Source organism: Cheilinus undulatus, linkage group 5, assembly GCF_018320785.1.
Source record: "Cheilinus undulatus linkage group 5, ASM1832078v1, whole genome shotgun sequence".
NCBI classification, from domain to species: Eukaryota; Metazoa; Chordata; class Actinopteri; order Labriformes; family Labridae; genus Cheilinus; species Cheilinus undulatus.
This window is the reverse complement of record NC_054869.1, coordinates 36483989-36503053: the sequence shown is the minus strand read 5'-3', so window position 1 is coordinate 36503053 and position 19065 is coordinate 36483989. Positions and strand designations below refer to the sequence as shown.

At 41.0% G+C, this 19065-nt stretch overlaps 1 protein-coding gene across 1 annotated transcript in view; it reads right to left on the bottom strand.

Moving 5' to 3' along the window:
- LOC121510533 (aminopeptidase O (putative)) overlaps positions 1-19065 on the bottom strand; it is a 162773-nt gene that overhangs the window by 53052 nt on the left and 90656 nt on the right. The window contains exons 13-14 of the mRNA XM_041788633.1: positions 14296-14358; positions 13146-13232 (exon numbers count right to left, since the gene is read on the bottom strand). Coding sequence (XP_041644567.1) covers positions 13146-13232; positions 14296-14358 — 150 coding nt within the window. The remainder of the gene's footprint in view (positions 1-13145; positions 13233-14295; positions 14359-19065) is intronic.

The window sequence follows — 19065 nt, the reverse complement described above, 5'->3', positions numbered from 1 at the left end:
AGAAAATGTACCATACTTAAAACTGGTCAAACAAACTGGCCTTTGGGGTCAAGAGTACTTGAGCATTGTACTTATTGCCAAATGCAAGTGCACACTTAAAGGCTACTGCCACAATGCCATAATGTTCTACAACCTGGAAGTAAACCAGCGTTGGATGGATGGTATCTCATAATGCAGAGCAGTTTGCACTATTTTGATCCAGAGATAGAAATAAAAGTTTTATGTAGGCTGCCCAAGCTATAAAGCATTTGGAAGATAGCCTGCAAGGAGGACTGAAGGCTGATGATGACTTTACGAACACTTGGCAAACCAATTCAACTCTATTTATCTACAGCTGCAATCCCATGTTTAGATATCTTAAATTAACTGTGCTCAATCTTGTTTTAAAAGTGTTTACTTACCTTGAGACTAGTCTGAATTCAAATGTATGATTAATCACCAGTGAAAGTAGTCACCCTCATTCAAACAGGCACAAAGGGAGATGGAAGATTCATCGGCAGGTAGCATTGAATCACCAGCTCATTGATGAAATGTCAGTGCCAGTGAAGGTTGAATCAAACCACGTTTGTTTACCACACTGATCCCTTGATTCCCACACTATCTACTCCTCCAGGTCAGCACTTTTCACAAGAGTCTCTGCAGAAAAATGACAAAGCCAGTGTTCCTTTTTATCGATCTGTTGATTTACTCCAGTCTCTTTAGATGTCCCGGGCTCACCCTCTCCTCTGATCCTCTCGTGCTCTTTCACTATCTCTCAAGGGACCTTTCATCCAGTGTACTCAAAGGAATGTTATAATGCATTCTGCTGCAGCTACAGTATGTGTGCTTCTGTGTCCTTGTTATGAGTCCACCTAGGAATAACAATAGCACACATGAAATAATATTTATCCTTTTTTTCCATCTGTTTTAAGGACATTTTTCTTCATTTGTTATAAAAAAACGATAAAATCTGTCCATTCATTTTTTTAATCTTTAGCCATTCTTGTATATTTTGCCCATTTATTATAGCAATAAATTATAAATATGTACAGATTTTCTATAAAATCCCAACTGTTTCAGCTTTTGCTTCATTTTGCCACCTTTACCCTTCATGATCACTTCTGCTGTATAACACATACGTTCACTCTGCTACAATGGCTGAAGTCACACACATACTCTAAAAGACGGAAACTACAACGGGCTCATGACTGTTTTTTCTTCATAACTGAGAGAGAAATTGACAGAGCTGGGAAAAACAACTTGACTTTGTTGAAACGCGCCCACAAGGAAACGTATTTGGAATGCCTGGATGTGATGGCACACCTGCTTCACAATCCCTGATTAAAGTGAGGTCTCTTTATAGCACTTCTCAGTGCTCCTATTAAAGATAAGACAGGATATGTGTCACATGATGCTGTTAGAAAACAGGATTGATTTGCTGTTATTTATTGGTTGTAGTTGGTGCTGCATATACATGTTTGAATATATATATGCAGCCCAATGTTGTGATGCTTTGTTAAAGCTCCATACTAAAACTTTGTAAAAAAGTAAAAAGCTTTATGGCTCCCCTTATTATGATGCAGGCCCAGATATGAACTGGTCCATGCAAATTCATCTTATTGCATTAAGCATCTAAGCATGAGGTTGGTAACAGCACTGCATTAATGGAATAAGCTTAGTCTTCTGTCTGTGAGAGCTGATGGACGTGCATTGCAGTTTTTATGTCGCCCAAACTTTTCAAAGATCAGGAAACAACTCCACCTCTGTATGACTTAATAATACCCGATACTGAGTGCACTGAGTGAATTTTGAGTCTAAGGTGGCTTTCACAGTAGGGGCCCGGTCCCAGATCTGAGTGCACTTGAGCCCAGGTGTGGTTTGTTTTGGTTAGTATGAATGCAAACGAACCACGCCCGGGCACCAGGCCAGGGCCCACTTGGGGAGATGGTCTCAGGCGCGATTCAAGAGGACTCTGGCACGGTTCAAAAGAGATGTGAATGCAACCGCACCTGGATATAGGACAGAGCGTCGTATCAGCTGTATGATGTCATTGTAAAAACTTAAGTTCTTTCCACGGCAGTTTGATCACAATTTTCCTCAATAAAAGGCAGAAATCATCAGAATACAGCTAATAAATGGTTTGTTGTGACACATCTTACAGATGAACACAAGTTGGAGGGAGTGAGAAGAAATGCAAAGGCAATCAAAGTCTCCTGTCACCTCAAAAAAACAATGTATCTGCACAGCGCGAGCCCATTTAATCCTCTGAGCTGTACGTAGATGTGCAGATATGAAAAGCGAAGTTGCTGGCATCTTAAAAAAGTGATTTTAAACCATCCATGGCTGCAGGATGGACTTTTTTGCCAGGTTAAAACAAAAACAATCTTTGCTCAGGTCATGACCCGAGTGGTTGCCATGGTAGCTTCTTCTTCTTTCTCCTCCTTGGCAGGGTTGTAAACAAGCTACGTGCATACAGCCACCTGCTGTTTCAGACTGAGTACATATGTAAGTGGGCCGAGGCACGGATCGATGTTGCTAGTGGGAAACAACTGGGCCTAATGTGAAAGCACCCTTAAATTCTGGTATCATGACAGTCATAATCCCTGTTAACCTCAGCCTTTAGCTTGCCAACCTAAAGTTATTCGAATAAATGCCCCCAATGTTGCACAGACAAATCTCACAATACAAGTAGAATAAAGGTTGATACTAGCCAGAAGCACGGATGCATCACTCTAATCACAGTCTTAAATCAGGAGCTTGATGCTTCACACAACACAGCTCCTGATGTGACTGATGCACACAGTCTCCATCGTGATAAAGTGAAGGTTAAACGAGGTTATGAGTACAGTATAAACATGGATTGGACCCAAAAAAGACAGGCTAATAGCCAAACACAATTATCTCCATACATATTTAATCTTATTGTAAAACAGAATGCATTCCTCTGAGTGTGCACAGAAGTATGTTTACAAATCTCAAATTCTGCTTTCATTTCAAACCAATCACTACTACCGTTAGGGCCTGTGGCTCATGGTAGTGGACTCAGTCCGAGCAGCACATAGCTGATCCCCAGCTGGTCTGATAATACAGACACACACATGCACGCGCACACACACACACCCTTCCGACCATTTCCTATCCTGATGTGATGAAGTCTGGCCGGAAACAGCCATTTCCCTGAATGTCCCCATCTCTCCCCCGGCATACTCCCTCATCCCTGATTCATTGCCAATAAATCAGAGCGGGAGGGAGAGAGAACCAGAAAGACAGCACCAGTAAGAAAAAGTGAAAGAGAAAAGGGAAGGGGAAGAAGGGGAGACATCACGCTGGAGATGAGAGAACAGAGATGAAGGGAAACCAGATGTTTGATGCGTCTTCGTCAACACAGCTCAAAGGGGGAGTTCGCATACCCAAATATGGCGGAGTGCACTTTGAAGCGATGACGTCTTATCGGAGAAGACAACAACAACACAGCTGCAATAAAAACACTATTACTAAGCGGATGTGCTTTATTTCATGGGCACTGGTCAAACTCTAAACAAACAACAACAGAGGAAGGGGAAGATTGCAAGAGAAAAACAGCAAAGACCAAATCAACACAGACTGAAACAATTTCCACATGAATCTCCTGTTTCTTTGCCCCATGCTCAAATTACAGAGCAGCAGAATAGTACTGTACACCACCTGCAAACCACACCCCACTGAAGAGGCCTTTAGATCATCCCCTCCCTGTTGTTAATCCTCACAAAGGGGCTCCAGTTACCTCTACTACTCACCCTGTCAAACCGTCAACCTCACACTCAGAACAGCACAAAGGATTTCACTCACCACTCAAACTCTTTCTCTCTTTATCTCTTAAGGACGACTGGATCTCCGACTATGTGTGGCTGCTAAAGGAGCAAAATACCTCAGGGTTAATTGAGCTCTTGGGTCTTTATTTTTCGGAGTCAAATATAATTCTGTGTATAAAAAGCATTTAAAGAAGCCAAACTTGCAAATGCTATCAAGAAGAATTAAAGAAGATTGAATTAGCCAAACATTTGAGCAATCTGGTGTCAATGTCAATCCCTGGCCCTGGCAAGCAGACAACCTTCGTCTTGTTTTGGAATGGTCTTCACCTTTATTTCACATTATTTTTAAACTAGAGTAAAAACAGAGTAAAATTGAGCTTCATCTGTCTGCAAATGCTGTAACAATCTGCAGACATGCAGAGGGCTCAAAATAAATGTGCAACAGCTTATGGTTTAAAATCAAAATCATCTTTTCCAAACTAAACGACAGGTTTTCAGGGTTGCTCGCTGAAACATTACTGAGAAAGTGCTTGAAATAACTAGAAACACTCCTCTTAAGTGCTAAACTTGCAGAAGTTCAGATCTAAAGCTTCAGTCATTACAGCTCACTTGGAAGTTTAAGAGACAAAAATGAAAACTTTTCAGCTGAGATAAGCCTTTTAGGACCTGATTTAAACTCCAAAAATGTCATGTCACCTATAAAGTCAAGCATTATCATATATTTATACATAAAGTACTGTGCAGAACTTTTAGTCATGCTTGGGCAAAAAATTGAGGCCAAATAAGGAGTGTAATGGCGAGTGAGTTGCCTGAGGACACCATTGGGCAGGAAAGAGGATTGATGCAACCCAGGGAATGCTCCAGATGTCTTTGCATTTTACCAGGAGCATGGGAAAATAATCTGTTGGAAAAAGTTCACACCTTTAGGGTGGCGCAAGCAGTTTAAAACAAATTGCCAAATTTAAAAGGGAGGCTATGAATAAAAAGTGCCTATTTTTCATCAAATTAATCTGTATTGGTTCAAAAATGTGGCATAACCAACTGCTTACTTGGCACCCAACATGTCTGGCCTGGCTACATATCTTAAATTTGAAATTTGGCCCAGGTGAATTTGTAAATGAATAGCCCTGATCTAGGGTACAATCCAGGCAGGTAGTAGGGTAGCCAGGATCCCCTGGTCATGCTGTGGATGTCCCAAGGGCCCAAAAGCACCCAGCAGTCTCTAGGTGTATCACCAGGAGTGAAAAGACCTTGGCCCTGATTTTGACTGCTGAGTGACACACGTGTGTGCTGACATGTGGATGGATGAATTTTTAAACAGTCGATCTGGCGTGTATTCCAATAGCAGAATTAATTACTATTTTGTAGGAAGAACCTATATGTGCATGCAGGGGATCAGGAGGTTTTGTTCAGAACTGTTGAATGTTTAAAGGAATGACCAAACCCTTCAAAAGATAGCTTATCATAGTCTTGGCACTTTTTAAATACCAGTATTAAAGATTTTCATCTGTAAAACCTGAGATACAATCAAACATGCAAAAAGTTTTTCCTGAGAGCCTAAAATTGATCTACAGTTGCTTTAAAAAGATACAAAAATCAGTAATATCAATCCTAAATAACAGAAAGCACAAAAGTACTTTCAAAAGTTTGAGGAACAAGACAGACTGCTCCTCAAACCTGCTGTTGTTGACGTGTGTTTCGCCTTAAACCTGACTCTTCATGTTCTCACAGTAGCCTGTACCCTCACCAGGAGGGTGCAGGCTGCCATGTAGGTGCAAATGAGGTGACAAGGTGATACCGATATAGAGGCTGAGTCATCATTCACCTTTTCCTGCTGCATCTGTGAGGTTACTGTGGCACACAGGAAAGTGTCTCTGTTCTGAAATAGATCATGTTATTTGGCTTATCACATATGTTGCTGTTTTAAGATGTGATTAAAATGATTTAAAGACCTCTGCTAATAATACACCATTGACGCAATTTTTGTTCATTTTTAACTATCACCTTCATGCACCTCTATCACTATAGATACTTCGGTGTAGAGAATGATTGTTCAGCCTTCAATTCATAGAGGTGAGGAGTGTGAAGTTATAAATAAAGCTGTGAACAACAATTTCTGCAGGAATGAAAAGAATTCAGGATTACACCGTTTCCCGGATTTGTTTATCCTCGGGAAGAGCTGTTCAAACAGTTTCTATATACAGAACCTTATCACATCTGCACCAAAGGTGTAAAGATGTGTCATACTGCATCAAATACAGAGCAGAGACAGAAAACAGAGCAACTAATCTTAATTATGGAGATCATTTACCCAAGTACAACCACACCCTTAAAATGTGGGACTTGTGTGAAATGTCATTAAAGAGTGGATGTGACGAGTTTTATGACATTGATGGAAAACAGAAGAAATATGACATACACAATACTGAAACTGAGGCATTTCAATGTTTTTTTTTTAATTAAATTATTTTGTATGTAGTGCCAGTGACATCTTGGTGTGACATTGGGACATTGGCAATAAATCTCAGAAAGGAAAAGTTGTGTTTTTCTGAAGGAACATCTCACTTTTAATAATACTTACTAGCAAATTGGAGATTTTCAATATCTACAGCACTAGTTCCCAACTATTTTTCCTTCTGGAAAGATGGAGCCCCCCTCTGACTTACATGAATAAAGTGATACATCAGTGTCAAAAATTCCTTTTAGCTGTTATTGTTTTTATTGTTATTATTTGAAAGGTTTTTTTGCTGTGACTACCCCAATAAAATACGCCTGCACATCCTTTTTCTTTAAAGCAAAGCCGGGACCCAAAAGTGGGTCACAAAGCCATTTTCAGTGGGTCACTGCAAAATAAAAAATATTGTGAAAAGTCTAAGATGTGCTTTTATTTTGAAAGATATAACTCCATTTTTGTTACATCACAGATATTGCTCCATCTCAAGTCCAAACATTTCCATTATTCTTTAAAAATGTTTGGTTTTGATTGAGAAATTTTCCAAATTGGGTCAAAATGTGCCTTTAAGGAGGGGTTGATGGGTCTTACCAATAGACTGGCTGGGAATCGCTTGTCTAAACCAGTTGTTTTCAACTGGTCTCGCCTCCACTTACTTTCTGAATGAGTAATCGCGTCCCAGCTTTCAGAAAATTTTCTACCAGTCAAATTTATTTAGTCACGAATATTCAAGTTTGTATCCTATTTGAAACAAAATGTGACTGAAAAAAATACAGGGCAAAATGCATTATTACGAACTCTATGCTGATATGCATGCATGCATTGCATTCTCCTTTATAATTTTGATTATTTTCCAGAAATTTTGAGAGGCTAAAACACTTCAATAACAGAACTAGTTTGTTTTCCACGAGTGAGGCTACAAGTTAAACAGTTTCATATCTAAAAAAAAAAAAAAAAAAAAAAAATGACGAGTATGTTTGATTCATGCAGAACAGAGAAGAACTAAATATATGAATGTATTTCAGCTTATGCCTTTCATACATCATAGACTTTTTACCACAGTTTTTTCCATGAACACCTACGCAACCTACTGAAAACAGCTCTGTGACCTATTTTTAGGTCCCAACCCACCAGTTGAGAACCACTGGTCTTAACTACAAAGCAAGTTTCTCATGATTTCACTTAATGTGGAACTCCAACTTTGATGCCCCCAAAACAGACAAAGCTTTGCACCCCTCTGAGATCTTTGGCACCTCCTCAAGAGCACCTTACGTCCAGCCGGGACCCATGAGGGTGGGGGTGGGCCATAAAAAGAAATTTGGAGACCACTGCCATTGCTTCAGAGGGACATGAACCCCCAGGTACGGCGGTTGGGAAGGTAGTGCCATATGTGGACAAGATAATCCTGTCCCTACTGTTTTTAAAACATGTTTCTGGCATTGAATTTGAATTGGGTTGTTTGTTTCATTTTTAAATATGTCATCTTTAGGAATGTTAATTGATTACAAAGTCATTCATCTCTCATTTTGAAATTCCACTTGTTGCATGTCTTTCATTTCAGACTATTTGTCTTAAAGTAAGGGTAACTGACTTCCTGTTTGGAGAAACAGAAATGCTTTCATGTTAAATTAATCACCTGGTTTCATTTAGATGGTTTTTATAGTTATACATTTTATTTAAGGTGCCAACAATAGAAAACAGAAAAATATCAGGTCCGAAAAACGAAACATTAATGAAAAATGGCAACAATTTCCATGTTAGAGACTAAATAATGGTTATTCAGGATTACTGATGTTGTCAGACATTAAAGCCATCCTTCATGCCTGTTACTGCACAGTAATATTAAAGAGTATTGCATATTTAAGAAGGTAAGGCTTCACTGTGAGGTTTCAGGGAATGATTGCTTTGTTGTGATCCTTATTGATCATCTTTCAGTCATTTAACAGAGGACTCCAGTTGGTCGATACTAGACGCAGATCAATTACAGCTCATCTTTACAGTAAGAGTGGAGGAGCATGTTGTTCCCAGGAAAGCGCACCAAGGCCTCCCGCTATTCACAGCTATCCCCCCCTACAGGGTTTCCTTTCCTGATCAGCAGGGGCAGACGGACCCTCTCATTACGGAAAACCGCGGATGAAAATGAGAGCAAAATGAGGCCCATTACCACACGGGCGTGACTAATATCCCTCTGCAGACCCCTCTACAAGAAGTGGGCACACGCACGCTCAGAGCACGCACACACGCAAGCAGCATGTGTAGACAGGGAAGTCAGACACACACCCCGTAAGATGCTTGTGAATCAATAACACAACAGACGAGGGGGAAGTTGGTAATAAACTTTGGCTCTATTAAATGGACCAGATCTATGGCTGCTCTGCAGGGGGTGTCTGGCTCCTTTCTCTCAGAGCATCTATAGCTTTGTGTGAGCGTGTGTATGTGTGTATTTCTCCTAATCATCCATGATGTCATTAGCACTAAATGCGACCCTGCCTCTACCTAATTCCTGCCTGCTAAAACTTTCTCTATTTCCTGCTTCGCTATCACACTCCTCTCTTCCCAACCGCTCTTACATCACCCCGACCATTCCTATAATGTTTCATCTCTCGTGTGCTTCCTTCATCTCTTCTGATATCCACTCTGCTCTCCATTTCCTCAAATTCCTGTAACAGATTCATTACCTTACTGGAATACATAATCATCAACTTCTGAGTCATGACTAGCCTCACTCTTACCTCAATCCTCAGCTTAAAAAAACCCTTCTGTACGTTTTCCTGCACTTTCTCTTTCCACCTATCCACGCTCTGTCCTTCATGTTGCCTTTTATTTTTCCACCAAAGTGCTTCATTTTAAAATGTTTCCGCTCCACTTTGAATTGATCTTTAACAACCACAGGGGAAACATACGGCCCAGCAGTGGCGTCAGGTGTTATTTTTTCATATTTCATTCTTCTTCTACTTTATTCATCTGAACTTTTCCCTCCTTTTCTCCCCTCCTGTCTCTCGTGTTTTAACCGCCTTCCTTCCACCTTTGCAGATCAGGTCTGTTGGGTGATTTACAGCCTTGCAACAGGCTGGCAAAGGCAGGAAAAAAGAGAAAGGGAGGAGAGGTAGATGAAAAGAGGAGGGGCCGGGTGGAAATTTGGTGTTTGAAGTACATGAAGGAGTAATATAAAATACACCTGGTCCATCCACGGGGCTCTCTCTATACGCAGAAACAAAGGGAGGAGAGAGAAGAGAGAGAGAGGGGAGGCCTGGCCACAGGGGGAGAGAGGTGGATGGAAAAGGAGGGGGGGGTCACTTCGTGTTTCCTTTCAGGATGGCTTTTATGGTGTAACTTCAAACGCTGACCTCCCACAGCCCCGCCCTTATATCCCCACTCTTTCTCCCTCCATCCATCCCTCCCTCCTCTTTTCTCACTATTGTGTACGGCCAAGTGGACAGTAATTGGCTATTCTTTCATGAGGCTGATTTCAGCACTCTGTGTCCCCCTCCCCACAGGAAGAGGCCCTTTTTGCTGCCCCCTTAGAAGTACATGTGTGTGTGTGTACATTGTAAATATGCCAGACGGCAGGTATCAGGTGGTTGAAGGGGGCCGCACTGGCTTTGGACTCCGTAGGCATTTCATTCACTTGAATCCTAAATTACAACACATTACAGAAAATCCAATCCAGATAGTTACCCTAAACAAGCAGCTATACAGAATAATCTCTAAATTTAGCTACACTTTAAGCCATGTAGCTCTACCTATAAATATAACCATCAGAGCTTTCAAGCGATTACTTTTTTAATCACAATTAATCTGAGAATCTCCATAGTTAACCACAGTTATTCTCCTCTTTGTTGCACTTTGACATCCCTTATCATTTCGGGTTTTTGTACTGTCTTAAACTAAAGGTAGTTGACATCCTGTTTGGAAGAAGAAAACGTCTTTTATTTTGAAAAAGTAAGGAACTTCAGAGGATTATGACATGAATTTAACCAAAGACAAAGGAACTTGGTATGGATTGGAAATAAAATGAAGGAACAGTAAAAAGTTAAATGTCTGGTAACACCAGGAAGTAGATGGCTTTTATTCGTGCACTGAGCTTTCTTGAAGTATTAAGATGATGAAACAGACAATAAAGTATGTGGCTGACGCAATAAAAAAATTAATACACAAATCATGGACCTTTATCGCATCAAGAGCAAAGCATTAATGCTGACAGTCCTAAAAACTATGATTATTAAGGTCGAAATGTTCTGTATTTGGATACTATTTTATACCATGAGCAGGGGCACCCATAAGGGGGGAAAAGGGGAAAGCTTTCTGGGGCCCTGCTTCTAAAGGAGGGTCCACGAAAGCTGCTGATAACCTCGTTATTCCTCATAATAAGTACTGCATAAAATATATATTTTAATTACAGTTATCACTGAAATGTACACTCACACTTAGTTGTTGCTGAAGTTAAATGTAGACAGCTTCATTTCAAAAAGATGACTCTTTTTAGAAGAGTAAGGGTATTTTCTTTCTAAAGTGTGCATTTCCAGAAAGTAAGAGCTGCATGGTGGGTTTGCCACACATGACCTTGACTAAAACGTGTAAAATAATAAGGTTACAAAACTAGCAGGTGATGCGTGTCTATTTATTTTCCTCAAACATGTGTTTTACCATGTAGGAAAGAGCAGTTCTGAAGGCTGGTGCATATGAAAAAGTCAGTTTTGGGAGGTTTCATTTTCTGGGATTTTCCGGGGCCTGATGGAAGAATTGCTTTGCTCATCTGTGTCTTAGGAAAGGTGCGTTGGAGGGCAAGGTATCCAGCAAACCGAAGTATTTATTTGCAATGTTTCGGTACTAGATTATCCGTTTGCCTGATGAAGTTCTAGTACTGAAACACTGCAAATAAATACCCCCTTTGTTGCAAGTGCAAAACTGTCTACAATGAGGATACAAATGTCCTACCCTTTGGCGCAATTAAGCACAAAAATGTCCACCTGCAAAAACATCAGAAAAATATATGAAGATCAGCATTTTTTTCCTCTTTTTGGGAGGGTTAAAGTTTTCAGTCAACATCAGTCCTAATCAAAGCAAATAAGTATTTAAACATTTTCATAATCTTAACCCTTTACATACCAGTTTGATTACAGGATTTTTATTTTTATTTTTTAAAGATTTATTTTGGGGACTTTTAGACTATTGTAGAGATAGAAAAGTGCATACAGCCAGAAACAGGGATGAGAGAGTGGGGAATGACATGGGGTCAAAGAGCCACAGGCTGGGCTTGAACATGGGCCGTCCACATACATGGGGAATGACACGAGGCCATCTGTGCTCTTCACTGATGATTTTTATGAGAAAATCAAAACAAAAAAAAGTTGTTTTAATATAATAAATGATGGGAGGCTCGGGATTCTTAAAATTACAGTCCTGATAGTGCCAAAGATAGGGTACGGAAATGCACACTTCCAAACAGTCATCCAAATTGAACTGATATTTAAAGGGTTAAGATTCTGAAAACTGTTAAACATTTCATAGTTTTGATCAGGGCTGAGGTTAAATGGACAACTTAACTCAAAGAGCTTGGTCAATAAATATTCATGTTTGATTTTTTTTTTTTTTAAGAATGTTTTTGTAAATGGACGCTTTAGTCCTTGATGGCCATATAATATGATACCAGAGGGTTTAAACAAGACAATCTGCTGTTTTAATGATCAGTGGTACTTAAGTCCATTATAGTTATGGTTATAAGTTATAGTTCACCTAGATTATGATTGATAACTAAAACGGAAAATTCTGAAATGGGTTTACACCCTTTTATGGGGACTATCATAGACATTATGTCTCTGAATTGTTCTAAAACACTTGAAACATATCGAAACATGTCAGTTGTAATCTGATATAGACATTATGTGGGATTTTCTTGGCATTTTTGGTCATTAGAATCTAGCAATTATACAAAATTGGGTGCCTAGCCTTTCTTTTTTTATTGTCATGGATTAGAAATAGGCAACAACGTAATTGAATCTTTTCTTGTATGACACCCAGGATTACAACTTTGGTAACTGTAAGATTTACACCTTTTATAAACTGCTGTCTGAAGTGTTGAAAGGCAAATCCAAGGCCTTAAAAAGTCATTGGATACAAACAAAAGTCTTGCCAATAAATGAGTGTTTTATTTCTCTTTCCAAAATCTAATCCAAACATACCCAGGGGCGCTAACCGTAACTTATTCATGCCATAAAATGTTCTGCACAAAAGATGAGAGTTTTTCTGCAAATGTTTCTGGTATATGAGCGTACTGAGAGTCATATATAAAAGCTGCTCTAGTCCCACTAATGACTTCTGTCCCTGTGTGGCTTATAGATCAGTGGGCTTTCATTAATGATACAGGCATGCGTGCGAGTCCATGTGTCAATTAGTGAGAGGAGGGGATTAGCTGTCCCCGGAGAGGCTTAATTAACACTTTACACACCAGCAAAACCATACATCTTGTTTTGGGCCTTTTTTATGGAAGTTTCCAGTATTTTTTTGGTTGTAAAGTGTTTTGAATTGAGAGGAAATTGTGGGAAGAGATGCATCAAGGCCGGATTCAAAGGCAGAATGACGAGGCTAAATGTTTCCCTCCCCGCCTCCAAACAAACACAGACACTATCCCACACATACTTCGGCCACGGCCACGCACACATGGAAAGACATGAAGGTATGTGGTGTATATACGCTCTTAAAAGGTTAAATACATGAAGGATAACACAACATAAACACTGACTCAAACAAGTAGAGGGCTGTCTGCCCTGCCAGACACAACACATAAACACAAGTGGAGATAATGGTGTTGTCAGACAAACAAAAACACTGAAAATCAGAGGGAGAAAGATCCAGATAGGCAGGCGGAGGTTTCCGGGCACTTTCAGGAGCAAGAGGTCTTAATACACCAGAGTGTCTCCTACCTCTTTGTAGTTCACCTTGGGCTCGGTTCTCTTCCGCTTTCTGCCCTTCCCCTGATGACTCTGACTGAGGAGAATCCATTTTACAACCTGCAGGAGGGAGGATGGGGAGGGTGAGGTGGCGAAGGCGGGAAAAAGAAGGGAAGGTGGAGAGAGACAACAAAGTGGCAGGGATTTGAGTGAGCGGGATCAGACGGTGTGAAGGAGAAAAGGGGGAAGTAATCAGAGAGGATGACAAGGACGGAGGGGAGAGGAGAAACAGTGAGTGGTCATATCAATACAGAAAAGTCCACGTAAGGCGCTCTAAGTGGAAAAGCACATAGGAATACCCATATATTCACTCTGAACAAGCCACTAGAAGGCACACAAACACACTTTTACAAACAGTCTGTACCTCCCTCTCTCTTGCGCACGGACATTAATCCCGACCTTTCAGCGCTCTCCTGTGCTCCGTATATAACCTACACAAGCGGCTGGCTGAGACAAAAGAGTAATAGTGGAAGTATGTTGCTGTGACAGAGCCTGGAGCGCAGCAACTCCCCACACCATAGATCTCTATTAAACAGCCAATCACTATCAAGGCCAAACTCTATCTCCTCTCCTCCACTTGGAAGTAGAAATACATCATTGGTACAGCTGGAAAAGTCGGAAAAGTTGGGTTGATAAAGACTTACACAGAGCACAAGTCACATCAGAGATGCTATATCTGTCTCCTTATGGTTTCATTTGGGTTTATTTAAAAGGACAGATAAACGACAAGGTTTGTGATTGAAGGAAGAGAAGAACAAGGGAGCTCTATGGGAAATCTGATAGGCAGCAGAGAATGACACGCAACAGATGTACAGCGCTGTGTGCCGCACTTCACTCAGACACAGACAGAGGGAGAGAGTGAAGCAGGGAGTGAAAAGGAGGTAGATGGAGAGGAAAAGAGGTAAAGATAAGAGATGGTATCAATCAGAGAAGGAAGGACAGAGCGTGTGAATGAGAGACGGGAGAGAAAAAAACAGTGGCAGAATGACTGAATGGAAGAAAGAGGCAGTAATGAGATCAGATGACAATCAAATCATAGAGTCTGAGGTGAAATATTTCAAATCTGAGCGGTCTGTCTGCCACTCCCTGAAGACAAGAAGACTCTATAGAAGGGAGCGCTTACCTCTGCTTTGACTTCTTCCACCAGTCTCGCCTGTGACCACACGGCGCTCCTTTCGTACAGCCACTGAAAACGACAGAGAGGAGACGGGGAAAGCAGTGAGCCGGGGGCAAGTGATCGGGACAGAGTGGAATGCTTTGCAGAGGCAGAGAGAGAGAAGAGAGAGAGAGAGAGCAGGAAGGGGAGGGAAAGCGAGGAGAGGTGGGAGGAGAGGGAAGAGGAGGAGGAGGAGGAGGAGGAGGTGGAAGCGCGATCACTTGTTCCTCTGACGGAAACTCGCGATTTGACTCCGGAGGATGAGAGAGAAAGAGTGGAGAAGAGAGACGTGGAGGAGGAGGAGGAGGGAGAAAAATCTCAACCAAAGAACAGACAAACACCTCCACACAGAGAGCTAGTAGGCACAAACACACAGCACTTACTCTCTAACCTTATTAAGGCTTTCAGCAGAGCCAGAGCTGGAGTGAAGTGAATCACATATCAGAGCGATGACGGCGAGTGTTGTGTGTGTGTGTGTGTTTGTTATAGTGAATGTGTGTGTAAGCTAGGAGACAGACAGGAGAGGATGCAAGCGTTGTGTTTGTAATGTCACACCACTCTCCCACTTAACATTCACACAAACATAAACAAAATGAGACATGCCTGAGTGACACAATCTAGAAAACACTCTCAATATTACAAGTGTCAAAATGTTCAATACTTTAATATTAATGATACCACATGTTTAACAACAATTCTATCTCTATATTTCAATGAGAATTGGTATTAGAAAGTACCAAAGCTACTTAAAAACAGCAGGGAAGGGCAGGACTTTTGAAAATTTTTCAGAAAGCGATTGGACGAATGTTCTGTCTGTTACTTTCGTTATGGACCAATCAGAGAGACAAGACAAGGTGAGGTAGAGGGCATATAGCTCTCCCTGGAGTGCATTTATGAATGGTGGAGCTTGTTGGTGGATAAAACTCATGCCAAGGCCAGTCAGGAAAGTGCAAAAACATCTTCTCTGTCAAGAGAATCTTTGCTCTTGTTAAAAAAGGTGGACCAGTTCTGATTAAACTGCAGCTTGCATGTGTACTACAGCGTTAACTGTGGTCTTGTATGCATGGAGATTGTTTTCAAAACATTTTCATCCGCATGTGGAACTATGTGAAAATGAAGGCAGGAAACGAAGCAGAACATTGTCATGCTAACAAACTAATGCTGAAGCAGGTCAGAAGAAGAGCGAAAACATATTTTCTGTCTTGAAAGCTTTCAGTGCTGTTCTTTGCTACTTATCTAATAAAAAACATGGTCCAGTTATGATAAAACTGCCACTATAACAGTGGTTCCCAAATGTTGTCTGTCAGGCCCTCCTTTGGCAGGTGAAAATACTTTCAGTAACGTGAAAAATATGTGAACAAACTGTCTGTCATGATTTTTGCTTACAAATTTAATTTTTTTAGAATTTATTGAACATAACACCTTAAAGCTTTGTAGAAATAACAAGCACTGATTTAAGCAGGGTTTTGAAAATCGGACTCCCTGAAGAGAATCATTCCCTGAGAATAAAAAAATCAGTGAACAACTTTTTAAGTAATATACTCCAGTCCTGCAATCATTCCAGTTCCACAGATCTTCTCAGTCTTAGGTGCAGCCGTGAGACTGCCACTCTCAGTTCATTTTCAATATTCAGCTCTGGTATGTTGTCTTAATCGAGGCAAAAACCTATTGCACACAGGCAGGGTGTTGCAAAATGAGGAGTTTGGCCAGGGCTCTCCTGCCTAGCAGGGGGTACTCCTTTTCCACTCCAATCCAAAATGCAGACAGTGTCTTGGACTTGAACTGAAACCACATTCTTGAATCTGAGGTGACATTGATGAACTGCTCCACCTCTGCAGTGGTGAACATAACAGCAGGTGTTATCAGCAAGGCAAGATGATTACGCCATACCCATCTTGGTGGGCACATGACCCACTTCAGTAACCACCGCCAATGGCAGCATCCATCCTTACCCTCTCTTAGTACAACTAAACCCCGCCTGTGAGTACCGCCTCATTCTCCTCAAATGACGCTCCTCAGGCCAGCTTTTCCAGTGGCTCTGGTTCCGTAAGCAAAATTCCCATTTCATGGATATTTCGCAAAATCCTAAATACAATGCTTTTAAAGCATGAACCAAGCTTACCAGCTACCTGCATATTCATGACCATAACACATTTGATTTAGTGCAAAAATAGAATTCTAAAATGGAGAAAAGGGCAAAGGCACAAGACTATTTTTACAAGGGTTAAGAGACTGAGACCAATCATACATTGCAATTCCTTTTATATATTTTATATGTACCTTTTTTGTATACTTTCTGTATTGTTTGGTTTACATTTTGTATGATTTTGTCTTTCTATAGGATAAATTGTGAGTAAATTCTTCATACTGCAGTGGCATGAATGGTCATCATCACCAACCAAAAGTCATTGTTTAAAGTGGGGATAGATAACCTTGCAATGCAGATGGATATGCCTGTTTCCATGTTTCTCACTAGCAAATCCATCTGGCGAAGCTCCCGTCTGATCCGTTTGGGCTCGGTTAGAAAGTGATAGGACCAATCAGTGTCGAGGGCAGTACTTTCGGGTGCGGCGGAGTCCTGATGTATGCAAGCGGGAACAAGAGGCTGGTGCAATAATGGTGGAAGACATTAGCGTGGATGCTGCCAAAGCGCCAGTTTTATCAGAACTTGACGGCATTTCTTCTTTAAAAGAAGAACAAAGAGCAGCTTTGTTGTTTTCTTTTCAAAAATAACAAAAGTCGTGCACTGACGTGTCCACAGTGGCCATGGTTCGCTTTATGCAGCTCTCAGAGGAGTTTACTCGGAAAGGGCGCACCTCAGTAGCGGCTACATCACGTGTATTGTTGTTCTGATTGGCCCGTAAAGATGTGACAGACAGAACGTTCATCCAATCACACTCCAAGTTTTTTTTCAAAGGCTATGCCCTTTCCCAAATGCTGTCTATGGAAAGTTTACCAGATGGATGTGTGAAACACAGGTTAGGGGATAGTTGCTTCCGTGGATATCTGAGACTCCACCAATCAGAGACGTTGCTGTTACACTATGATCGTGGGTACTGTGGTATTCTTGGCAGATATTGCAAATAAACTTTTGTTTTTCCTTACAAAGATGTTGATATCTTACAAGCTTTTGTCTTCAACATGAGTACGTATCATTGTTTCACGCCAAGGTAGCTGGTGGTAAGTCTGACTTGGATATTTCTGAAAATATGGCTAATAATCAAATCCACTATGGAAGAAATGAATGGGACTTTGACTTCTAGAACACACTGATAAGCCCTATATATACTTAATATTGCTATTTTGTAAATGGACTTGCATTTTTCTTGTCATCTGACTACTTAAAGCATTTTTATACTGCAGGTCACACCCATTCACAACTCATTCACTCTGATAGTGAAGGCTGCTATGTAGAGTGGCCATGAGTATTAAATGGAGCTCAGTGAAAGTTCAAGCAGGAAGACTGTTTCTGCTCATTCTTCAGTCACCACTCATTCACATCTCTCCCTTTTCCATTATTTCTCTCTTCCCGCTCTGACGATCAGCTGATCATGGACGTTCACTCTCCTAAGTACTCAGCTAGTCAGATTCTGCCACAAACCCCGTTTGTCCAATCATCATGCACCTGTCAGATTTTAAATCTGTCATTCTCTCTTTCACATTCAGCCAGTTGTTCTGTGCAGATGCTGCAACCCTCTTCCACCCCAGCCACCTCCATTCAGTTATTCAGCATCTAGTCCAGATCCTTACAGGTCTCCTGCTCATCTTATCTTGCATTCCTGGGTTCCTGGGCAGCTTCTCAGAAGTCCACTCCTCATTCTGCATCTCTCAACACCACCACCAGTGTCTAGACTCCAAGGGGGAGATCCTATTCCTGCCATTTGCCTCACTACCCCTTCAAATACATGATATTGTCACAGTGGAGCCTAATTGCCAAGGACTATGAGCAATTCTCTTTCATTCAATTTGTAAAATAAATGATTGTCAAACTTGTATTGAGGCTTTCCTGATTGAAATAACACACATCAGTACACATTCACACACCACTGATGCAGCAGTGGGAGCAATCTGTGGTAAAATGTCTTGCTTTTTGACATGTGACAACAGGAGCTGGGAATCAAACCCTCAACCTTCAGGTTGAGAAACAACCCACTCTATCGACTGAACAAGTAACCCATAGTTGATTCTTTTAGAAATTAAAAGCAAATAATACGCTATGAATCAGTGGTTCCAAACAGGAATACCCAAATCTACAATAAGCTGAGCCTCCCCAAGGATCCACACTGAAAAACTTACACATTGCATTTCAGCATTTTTTACTGATAAAATCCCAACTTAACAAGCCTGAAGACACTTTTCTTATCAAAAGACCTTTGTATAAACTAGCTTTTTATATCAAAGTTTAAAATTCCAGGATTACAACAACCCACCCTGACGTATGAGCCCACGCACATGCAGGCAGCAATTCAGTGTTAACACCACCACACACAAAGTTGAATGCTATAACGTCATGCCTGACTTCTTCTCTGTGTGTATTATAATGCAGGTACTCCAGCAGAAATAGCACACACACAGAGGTAGAGAGAGAGGGAGGTGTTAGAGTGGGTTGTATAGAATGTAGTGAGTGTTGGAGCAGTAAATTGGCATTGTGTAACAGGATACCACACATAGCTCTTTTGCTGCCTAGATCCCTACCACCATTCCCTGAATAGCAAGGCTTTTGTCTACCTCAAACTC